This window comes from Pinus tabuliformis, chromosome X, assembly GCF_031772625.1.
Source record: "Pinus tabuliformis cultivar Carrire ecotype Pingquan chromosome X, CPIR1, whole genome shotgun sequence".
NCBI classification, from domain to species: domain Eukaryota; kingdom Viridiplantae; phylum Streptophyta; class Pinopsida; order Pinales; family Pinaceae; genus Pinus; species Pinus tabuliformis.
This window is the reverse complement of record NC_142308.1, coordinates 846859107-846871207: the sequence shown is the minus strand read 5'-3', so window position 1 is coordinate 846871207 and position 12101 is coordinate 846859107. Positions and strand designations below refer to the sequence as shown.

Here is a 12101-nt window from a genome sequence, read left to right as displayed (position 1 = left end):
TAACTCACCATGTACTAAGTAGTCACATATGCCAATAGCTTTATAGCTGCCACAAGTATATATGTATATAGGACAAGATTTCACGTTACATATTCTATTGCGTTGTTCTAATCAATGACCCTACATGAAATAACCTGGGATTTCAAGTGTAACTCACCATGTACTAAGTAGTCACATATGCCAATAGCTTTATAGCTGCCACAAGTATATATGTATATAGGACAATATTTCACGTTACATATTCTATTGCGTTGTTCTAATCAATGACCCTACATGAAATAACCTGGGATTTCAAGTGTAACTCACCATGTACTAAGTAGTCACATATGCCAATAGCTTTATAGCTGCCACAAGTATATATGTATATAGGACAATATTTCACGTTACATATTCTATTGCGTTGTTCTAACCAATCTTTTAAAACTCATCTTGGCCACAGAATTGGCTGAGGGTCAAGTCGGACTCGACTTGGAGTAACCATGATCAGACCAGTTTGAAGTTAATGACTCCTTATTAAAAATTACATCAAATATTTAAGTTTTAATGAAAAAATATATTTTAAATATTCCAAACTATCGGAGACAAAATTCTGCTCATGTATATACCATATAAGGGTGAATATATCAAATTTTCACCGAGTACAATACATATCAAAAATAAAATACATAATCTGTGAGGCTCTAAATGGCATCCCAAAAGCATGCTATTATATATTGGCCTACTATAAATCACTGATCAATATTATCAATCATCAAACTCATCACCATTACTAGAAATGGAATCCTCAACATGAGATACATCATCATCCTTTGGCTTTGAGACTCAAGGGCATGTGGGTCTCATATCTTTGTATCATGCAACTTAGCACTACACGCACAAGCAAAGCTCAAAATGGGTTGGCTAATTACCAAAACACCTATATGCATTAACTGTCACTGTACAGGCTATACATAAAAATGAAATAATTGATGAACATAAACGAAAATATATGGCCCCTGTCCCAAGCATAAACACATGGACAATAAACTACACTAGGAAGTATACTAGCATTTGGTGGTAAAGGTTTTCCCCTATTCAATGTCCATAATTTCCATCTCAACCATGGTTGGATCGCAATCATCCTTACCATGTTCATGTGGTCTCACAGTCTTTGTGATAGCAAGCACTAATGTCTAAAACTTGTTACGTTGCGTAGATTCGGTGGCTAGTTGTGCCTTCTTTCACTTCTCTTCCTGACTACATGATGATATCGATAACATGGTTGACCATCCAATATTAGGGACCACTGGGATTGTGCAATGAAGGTGTCAAGTGACTTCTTGCTTATATTGTAGGTTCACTTCCCCAAAATTTGTCACGTGGGCCATCTCCATTTCAATCTTTTGTACTTGCACGATGATTTCCAAGGACAATCTCACACAAAATAGGGAGTTATCAAACTTTGAAAAAGATCTAGTAGGTTCCTTCTTATCAAATATGACATCTTTCCTCTCTTTCTATAAGAAAATTAGAATTTACACATGAAAGATTTGCCATGAAGTTGTTGATTTTTGTGTAGCATCGAGATGTATTCCTGTATGGCTAAATGATTTTCAAGTCGGCCTAGAAGAATTATGAAAAATTTAATATTTGAAGTGACAAGTTGGCCCAAGAAAGTCAAGTCAGCCCAGCCTATGAAGGGGTGTGTCCCTTGGGTTATTTCACCTCATTTGACAAGTATAAATAGAGGGTGTGATGTCTCATTTTCTCCACCAAGCAAGAGCAAGTTTCTTCTCTCTCTTCATCATTTCTCTTATCCCTCTTGGACAGACGCACGTGTGGAGAAGGAAGACCACAGGAGCCATATGAAGGCTGCTGGTTGTAGGTGAAATAGAGCCAAAAGGGGCTGACCACAAAGGATAACGGGTTGGCCATGTTTGATTGGTATTTTGACATGGATATTAGCACAAATTTCTAGACAAATATCTAATTTGTAAGCCTTTCAGAAAAATAATTTCTCAAAAAGAAAAGTTGTTGGGTTTTCGTCAAAGGTTGGATTTCCCAAGGTAAAATTATTGTCTCTATTGTGTATGGTTATCTTTCTATGATCTTTACTCTTTCCTCTGCATTTACTATTGAGATTTTTTGAAGTGTAATTATTCAATGATAAGCAGTGGCATAAAATACCAGGGCTGTGGGGAGCGCCCCCCCCCCCCCCCCCGCCCAATGTTGCACGAAGTGGGGATGAAACGGGGACGTTTTTTGGAAGCGGGGACGCGGAAGCGTCATTTCCCAAAAATCTAGGAAGCGAAGCGTCTGCTATATATATATATATTTTATATTTTTTTGCATTTATACTCAAAACAAACATCCCAAATACCAAATTAGTTGTAGAAGACATGAAAACATGCATATTTTTGCATAAATCAAGATAGATATAGCACCCATTGTACATTAATGATTAATTATTCAAGCATCAACCATTTAGATGCATCAACCCTCTAGAATCTAGATTCTTTCCTCTTGTCTAGCCTTTGCCTCTACCTCGATTGTCTAGGGATATTAGTCAACATTGCCCAATTTTGATCAAACTACCTAATTCAAGACTTAAAATATGGTAGGAAAAGCTTAACATGCTTGATTGATGATTTTGACTTGATTGAATTGTAATTTTTTGCTAAGGGCGTGACAAAGGAGTTCAACAATTAACACCACCAACACTAGGGTACATATAGGGCTTGGTGCTCTTGATTAAATGCTAATCGCATACCTTCATACTTGATATAATCTAATGAAATGCCACAACCCCATTGATCCTGAATTCTTGAAAACTGTTAAGTCTGCTGAATTTTGAATAGGATATGAAATTCTATTTTCTCCATATGAAGTCCAATAAGGCTGGAACCACTCTCAAACATCTTGAGTCATTTCATGGTAAAAGTGACATTCTCCTTTATTTTTCATTTTCATCCTTTTACTTTAAGAATTTAACATTACCATGAGGGGGCATATTTATTTATTTTTATTTTTATTTTTTATTATTATTATTTTATTATTTTTTAATTTTTACCTTCATTCCTCACCCTAACCCAAGGTCGACCCACCCCCAACAAGCAAGCTCACCAAAAAATAAAAAAAATATCGATTTTTTAGGCTGCGCGGCGCACTTTCCGGAAACGTGTACAGGACCGTACGATTCGCCCTCCGAAGCGCCGTGCTTCGTACGACCGAAGCACCGTACGAAACGCGCTTTAGAGATTCCGAAACGCGTTTTGGAGGGATGCTTCCGGAATTTTGAGGAAGCGTCCATATCAGTCCGAAATGCGTTTTAGAATTTTGGAACCGCGCTTCCGGGGACGCTTCTTGGACGCATCCGTACGGTACGCGCTTTGGGCATTAGATCCGGGGGGGGGGGACGTTTCTTGCAGCATTGCCCCTGGCCCTCTCGAATCTGCTCCCGAAGCGTGCTCCCTAATTTTTTTCGCTCCTTAGCTATTTTCGTAATTCTTTTTTTGCAAACATGTTCCAGAGTCTCTAGGCTTTTTAAGGCAAGTTGCTAGGGTTTTTCTAGGGTCGATTTGCCATAAAGTTGAGCTTGAGTGGATGCTTGTGGATGAAATTCCAAGTTTTGCCTTCACAAACCTTTTAAACACAAAATCTATAATTTTTATGGTAAAGGCTCTCTAATTAGCGTTGGTGTCATCTTTTCTTAGCTTCTTTGTGCTTTTGAAACCCTAGTGCTTAGCCAAGCTTCAACTTGAAGCCTATTTGAGGGTTCCTCTATCCCTTTGTTGACTTAATTTATTGACGAAATCCTTTCTTTGACTTCTACATGTCTAGATGCTCCTTATCAATGGCTATCAATAAACCCTAACCTATAGTAGTCCTTAGCTACTCTAGGGTTAGATTAACTTGTTCCTTTGTAAAGAAGATTTGAATTTTATTTTGGCTTTAAAGTATCTTTTTCTAAGTTGTTTATATCGCCTTGAGCCTTCTAATAAGAATTCCATTATAGGTGAATACAAGGAAGCCTCCCTTGTGGTGAAATTTGACTAAACGACAGGAGGATGGTTGTTGAGGTGACAGTGGCAACCCATCCTCATGGTTGCCATAGGGTCTAGCTCGTACCTGGTGATTTTTCTCACAATGCCTACTAAATTTTATGATAACACAACCTATCAAATATTGGAGCTAGATGCGACATAAAAAATTTCAAGACATTGCATGGTGTTATCCCACGAAGCTCATTCTTCCATAATTATAAGGAATGAATCATAAGCGAAGTGTACATTGCCTAATTTGCCAACATAATGCTTAGGTAGTGAAATGCCTCTAACAAGGTCTAAGCTTGTATAGACTAATACATGTAACTCACGTCTTTAATCTCGAAATGCAAAGGGTATCCCAAGGAACCTGAAGATTTAGCCAATTTGAATCCAAGACTATCCTAAAACTTCAAGCCATCTAGGATTTTGGTGCTAAGTTTGTATGCGACACTTGGTTGTGGTGCACTAAGTACTGCAGCTAAATGTGGCACAAAAAGCTTGAAGGCACTGCGTGGTGTTATCCCATGAAGCTTGTTCTTCCATAATAAGCAAAGTGTTTATTTTCCAAACATCATGCTTAGGCAGTGGAATGGCTTTAACAAGGCCTTAGCTTACTTTATGATAAATTTAACCCAAGGCTTCAACAACCGTGGTCCATAACATATAGGTTTGATCTAATGGATAGCCTAGAAAGATATGAGGTTGAACATACACTTCTTCTATATGTTTCCTTTCTTGGGGTGAATCTCTAGTGTCATGAGCAATATCTTCTTTAAGATCTTCGTTAATATGCTCTCTTAGTCTTGTCTTTTAGGGAGTATTTGTTTGGAATTGCCTTCTTTGGGGAAGATGGATATGAAGGAAGCTGGTTGGGAGCAAAACTAGCTCTTTTAGGAGCAATATGGCTATGACATCTAAATAATCATAAGAATTTGGCATTGAGCGAAGTGGATATTTTCTCTACTTTGATGATGCCTCTCTAGTTGCTTATTTTGGTACTAGTTCTCTTTGATCGTAGGTCTTGTTGCTCCACTGGATGATTAGTAACTAAACAATTGAATTTTATTGCTTTGAAACATTTTCAAGGTGCTTTAATGGTCTAATTGAACACTTTCTAGTGCAACACGAGACTACCACTATATATTGGCTAGGTGAGTGAAACTTGGACACCCCACCCAAAAAGGGATGGGCCAAAAGGGCCAATCCGTTTTCATTTATACATGCTAAAGAACATACATGCGAAAGATTCAATAAAAAGTGTTTAATAACTATAACAAAGAAAGAGCCAAAATGCTTTCAACATGGTTAGAACGAAAGGCCACTCCATGCAATTATATGATTTTTCAAAATCTATTATGATGAAGAGAGCATCCAATCTCAATTTTTAGGATGTGCTTGAATGTGAAGCACTAGGGCTTTGGCTTGAATTTTGTAGGAAACATTCACTAAAGTGTCTTCCCAATTGTTATGAGCTCGATATCTCTAGGGTTTGGATAGAGCATGATGAGGTCTCGATTCACGTTGTCTCCCAATGGTGCTTCTTCATGGCATCTTTATATGCCTTCTAAAGATTCAACTTAACAAAGCCCCACATTGTGCAGGAGATCTCATTCAATCTGGGGTGCTTTATCACTAACCATTTCCCTTAATACTTCTATCAACTCATCACGATTTAATGCTTGTTCACACAACTTACATGTTCATTTGATAGAAAATGCAAGATAATGTTCAAGCATTTTTTCATGGACGCCTGATGCTCTTTTGTTCATTCCTAGAAATAACAAACCTCTTATAGTAGTGACTGTTACCCACCATTTTGTGGGTAATATCCCTAGGAGAAATGTTTTTCTCCAAGATGGTCCTCAGCTGGCAGCCAACAACTCCTTGTAGCCACCAGCTAGCTCATTGTGCCATCTTCTCCGCCACCTGAGCCAGCCATGTGGTCCCTCGCCCATCTGCCATGATCGTATGTTTGAAGATGGGCCTCTCGAATCTAAAGGTATGCCTTGTCATTTGGAAATTAAGTATTGTAGTTTCCTCATCATGGACACTTCTAGGCATGGATTAATGGGGGGATTCGACCGAAGAATGGGCTAGGTCTGTGCTTTTGTCCCCTAGACCCCTTTTAGGAATTAACCTTGGATTCTAGTCCAGTGGGATCTCTTTTACTGACCATTTGGTTCCAAGGATGGTATTTCACGAGAAACCCTGATTTCGTTGCGTGGTCCCGCTCTCTTATCTGCTTATATTACCCTCTTTCCATTTGTTATTAACCCATCCATCATTTTTCCCTCTTGGGTCCAATTCCTCCATTGGGTCCACATAAGGTTAGCTTGCTCCTTCCCCTTGCCCACACCTTGGGTCATGGCCTAGAATGAAGCCCAGAGGTTGATGCAACTGAAAAGAAAGTTAAAAGCATATATGGCCACATTCAACAGGAAAAGTACCATAAAATGCAAAAGATGGCCGGGACAAAAACATTTAGCACATGGGCAAAAGCTAGTACATGAGCTCTACCCCATCATCATGGCCATCACTCTGGTTCCTACAGGTTCTATGAGCTTTCTTCATCATATAGGAACCCATGATTGTTCGAACCCCTGGTGGGCGATGAACTGTCCCACCTTAAAAGGGAGATTTCACTGCTATATCTTACACATCATGCTCTAACCCCTTGAGCCCCGAGCAATGAATCAAAGAAAATCATAAAAAGGCAAAAGGCATAAAAGAAGGGTGGAAAAATCAAGGTTGGGTCACCTCATGTACCACGATTTCTCCCTGCTATACATTTTAAACCCAAGTGTGGGCTTCCCTCTTATTGGGTACCCTTCCACCTCAGCATGTGACCCAGGGCTGCCCTTTCTCATCCCCTACTTCATTCACCATATTTGTCACATGCCACCACCTTTGAAGGATGTACCTTGAATATTATCCCCTTTAGAAGTAGAAACCACATAATAGGGTACTTGGTTAACCCCATTTGGAGGTTAGGAGACATTGGCACATCTTGAAGCCCATTATGAAAGGGCATGCCATTATGAAGTCCCCACCTGTGGTCCATGATTAGGTAAGCTCATTTACTCAATTTCTCTAATGACTTGTTGAACTGGAAGGCTAGGGGACGCATTAGACCTTATGCAGGATTGTACATGGTTTCCATTTGGGGTTTGGTCTCCCTATACAGGGTCCTAATCCTCCACAGGGCTACATTGGCACATGTAGGTTGAGTGTTGAGAGCCATGGGCCTCCACAACAACAAATTTCACTCCATGGATCCCCACAACCATTTAGAGATTGCTCGTGGTTCACTTATTGGACGAGGAAGATGCACCTGATCCATCATGCCCAACCGGCCCCAGATCTACACCATACACTTGGCAGATGTTCAAGGACTTGCACGATGATGTGGCATCACCTACACCATCATCCTAGCCCTTGCAAGGGATCTACAAGCATCTTCGATTTGTTTGGAGACCCATGGGGACACTTGTGTGCCCCCACATGTCATTTTGAGGGTCCTATTCTTCATTGTGGCACCCATGGACCTCATTAGGCCTCTTAGAGGACCCTATGACATGCATAGATTATTATTTGACCTCTTGAGAGGCTTTCTTTTTCATTTATGAGCTAGTTTGGTGGGCTTGTCAACCAAGGTTGTATTATTAGAACATTATTTTATTTTTGGGGCTTATGTAGGCCAAAGAGGCTAATTCAAACTCCTAATTTGTGTATAAATACAAGTGAGATGAGTTCATTTCTCATCATCACTTTGGTTGGGATCTCTTATCTCTCTTGAGATTTTTGCACTTTTTCTAGAGGATGAATTGTAGCTTTATGGATGAGTTTTGATATGTGGATATTGGTCTATCTTCTCTTGGAGCTTCTTAATTGTCAATTGTGAATGGTTGGATATACTCTATTACATGTAAGTATGTGCTTTTTGATGTTATTCTTGTTTACTTTTGTCATATATGTTGGACTGGGATTTTCTCTGTTCTAGGGCTAATCGCTGCATGCATTTATTGCTTAAAATTGTGGAATTTGTTTCTATTATAGCATCTCTCAATGTATGGGTCATGTAATAGGAACGAAATCTCCTAGGGGTAATTCTATCAACGAATTCGACCTTGACAAGCCATTCCTCTTGCACATCGGAGTATAAAAGCTGCAAGGTTGCTTCTTCTTGACCTAGAGGGCAAACAAAGTGATCTTGAGGCCTCCTTGACTGGGAACCAAGAAATCCTACTCATGCTCAACATAGACTCCATTTTCCCAAAGATTAAGGCACTGATCTACCAAGGGTGGTCACTAAAACTCATATTCTTTCACACCCTTCCGGGACTAGCCACATTGGGGTACCTAGGGCATCAATTTCCCGACAAGCTAGCCATCAAAAGAATTCGATCTCCTAGGGTCCCCTGCCTGGCCTTTCCTCTAGCTTTCCTCCAATTTGAAGACATTCCGACGGTGTGGTTGGGAGAAAAGCCAAGCCCTAGATCCGAGATCAAAACTTTTCTTGCCATCCCCAAGGCTAGTACCTCATTAGGGTCAAAACAATGTCTTTGAGTGCAAATATTTTCTTTGATCCTTTCCCCACCTTGTCTAGGGTAAGAATATCATTGGTTGCTACATACTTTCCTCATACCCTAGACTGGGTACACTTGGCCCCGTGTTGTCCCGTTCCTTTGAAAGACCATTTTTCAAGAACCATCCGGGATACCAATTCTAATAAGGATTTTAGGGACTGGGAAACTCCTTCACAGGTCTCCGTCTTATCCCATAAACCCATCCTTCAAATTATTCTAGGAAAGGGTTTATTGGGTCATTCATATCCATTGACTTATCCTTTATTTTTGCTCCATACGTATCGGGTCTCCTCTCATCGGTGAAAGTCCATAAATAGAAGGGAGCCTTAGTTGAGGTGACAATGGGCTAAGTCTCCATTTGTTGCCCTTGGTTAACATTTTCCCATTATGTCCCCTGCTAGTTTGAGTGGTAACAATGAATAACTCATCTTCAATCTCCTTTTGGCTAGTCACCCAACTAGTGTAGTATTGAGAGTCCATTAGACAATATACCTTCATCTCCTGGATAGTAAGTTCTAGATTCTTGTAATACATCCATTATATTATATAACCAAGATTTTTCAAATGTGAGGTATTAAAAAATAATCAAGTCCTATGTATGCTCACCTTCTTTGGTGCCTTTGAACCAAATAGGCTGGTGGTTCGAGAGGATGGTCTCCCTATGACTTATATATTCGACATATTGCTGCCACACTAGTCAAAATAAAATGAATCTTGGTCTTAAAGCATGGATTAAACCTCTTGAGGGTCTTAGGCTATGTTGCACGAAACTTCTAGGAACCCGACGTTTCGAGCTGTACCCGTACCCGAAACTCCGAAACTTGGCCAAAACTCAACCATCATGTAATCATACATGAGAGTTAATATAGACTTGTTTTTCCTTCTAAATTGTCATCATGGGTCTTATCCTTTTTTTTTTCTTGCAAGATTATGTGTTATTCACTTATATATATATATATATATATATATATATATGACGTTTTGGATGACATTTCAGCCAACGTTTCCATTTTTGGGAGGTGACGTTTCTAAACATACCCGTTTCGGAAACACCAAGACATTTTGGCATTTCGTGCAACTTAGTTCTTAGGACCTTTACAAAAGTTATATCAGGGTCACAACCTCCCTTGTTTAACAAGGAACATAGTTTGGATGATCCCTACATTTTAGGGATGTCCCTATGCTATGCCTTGTGGGTTGCGTTGTCTCCTTTCTCTTTGAAACATAGGAAACACAAGGGAAGGGACTCTTGGGGATGTATACCCATGATATGTTAAACATCTTTAGCTACTATTTGATATATGCATAGTTTTTTTTCATTGGGAAAACTAACCAGGACGAATGGTAACTAGTTTCGTGACTCTTTTTAATGTAACTTATGATGTTGCAGCTTATCAAAGAGAAGTGAGGTGCATGCTATAGCAAAGGGGATAGCATGTGTCATGCCCATCTGCTTGTTTTTAGCACTTTTAAATCGAAATAATAAGAAAAGTTGAGTTCCATAGTTTAAAAAAGAAAATAAAAAAGATGACCATTAATTAGCATAATGAAAAATAATATATAATTAAATATTTTTATATGGGTCCATCTTAGCCCTATATCTTTTTGATCCTTTTTGGTACTTAATGGATGCAAGGTTAACATAGATCTATGTTAGTACTCCATCAGTTGACAAAAGGATGTTAAGCATTCCAGTTAGATGAAGTTCTCACTTCAACCAAATGAATCCTTAGTTATTGATGCACCTTTCCCTTTTCCTTCTCCTTCTTACCTTGAGAAAATGTTTTTATGTAATTCAATGACTATACTAATTAATTATTAAGTTTTGAATCATTATTTTAAATTAAAATTTGAAATGGTTTAATTATAGTAAAAAATTACTGTCTTATTTGGACAGGAAGTGGAAGGCATGTTGGGGCACTGTTGCTTGCTAAAACTATTCGCAACTCACAAGGATACATTTAAAGACTGTACAAGTTAAATGAAATTATAATCACAGAATTTATACTACAAGAGCACAACCAGATTAGCGAGGGGATTCCTTTGGGTTCTGCCTCCGAGGTGGAATGACTTGAACTTCAAGCAGTTCAGCCCTTTGGAAAGGTGTTGAACCAAGGCCTTACTTCATATTTCCAACTAAGTTGACCCATAATTTCCCTGTCCTTTTGGCTTAAGCCATGTTGAAGTACACATGATGCAAAAAATGTTTTTTCAGTCTCATTGGATGTTTAGGCTAGAAGTACTTGACATGATCATAAATTTGATTTTTCCATCAGAATGCTTAATATTGAAATGTGTCAGTGGCAATTTTTATTCACCGAAAAAATGAGTACAGGTAATTACCATATACTCACTTTAAATTTGCATCAAATAAAATGTACAGTAGTTGTTGTCATTCTCAATATAGGGATGCTGAATCATATGTCAACGAGTGTAAGCCAATTATGTTTTCAACAGTATTCTCTTTTATGCTTTGACACTCAATGAACTTTTCAGTTTGTTAGTATAAGATATCAATATTCATCCTAAGAATAAGGCAGATACTGTTACTGGCAATTTTTGAATTTATGATATTCAGCATATTTTGAATAAAGTTTAGGCTGATGAAATTAAGACCTTGATGCCTGCTCGGATTTTATTTTGTTGTTGTAGTTTTAAGCAAGAGGATATGAATACTATTATATATAGCTTTCTTCCTTTTGTTTTCCTTTGATGGATGGATGTGTGTGTATTTACATGTAACCAAGCATCCTGCCATCCAGCCTGTAAATAATGGCGAGATATTTCTCATTGCTCACGAGGAGCCCCAACTGACACAATTGCCTCATGAAAAGAAAACATGTCACAAGCAGGATTTGAACCTGAGTAGGGAGGATAACAATTTTTCCCCTTATTTACTCAAGCTAGACCCAATTGATTTAAAATTTGAAGGATATAGGGGAGGGCTTTGACCCACTTACATGTGCATGGGTCACAAGATCATTCTCTTTGGTGCAACCACATGTTCTACCACTACATCAAGGTGACCCATGGCTTCAGGAATAGCCCTCATGAGAATTGAATCTTGTCCACTGGTGAAAAAACTGATGTAAATATAAGAAGTGTTTTTTCATAAAAAGGTTTAGGCTGATGAATGATATCCTGTTTCTTTTGGAACAATATTTTCCTCCTATGAAGTCAAACAGAATTGTCATGGACAGGTTTAGTCAAATCTTGTGTTATATGTTGGTTTTCATATCCATTATTTAAGTTGATTTTGTTTCTTACAGTTCTGTGCTAATTTGTAATTGTGGGTGCCAGATATCAGATGTTTTGCAAAAAAATATTGATGCTGTTGTAGGGGAACTTGGAGAGGAATTATTATGTGTTCGAGTGTATGGTCTGTCTTACGTGGTTCTTGGAATCAGCATCAGGTCTGTTTACAGGCTGTCATATTTTTTCTTTGTGTGTTTTAGTTGTTAAGGACAATGGTTAGGAATCTGTCTCTTCT

At 38.6% G+C, this 12101-nt stretch overlaps 1 protein-coding gene across 1 annotated transcript in view; it reads left to right on the top strand.

Moving 5' to 3' along the window:
* Positions 1 to 12101, top strand: part of LOC149142397 (mediator of RNA polymerase II transcription subunit 14-like) — a 164088-nt gene that overhangs the window by 32435 nt on the left and 119552 nt on the right. The window contains exon 3 of the mRNA XM_089451473.1: positions 11912 to 12024. Coding sequence (XP_089307599.1) covers positions 11912 to 12024 — 113 coding nt within the window. The remainder of the gene's footprint in view (positions 1 to 11911; positions 12025 to 12101) is intronic.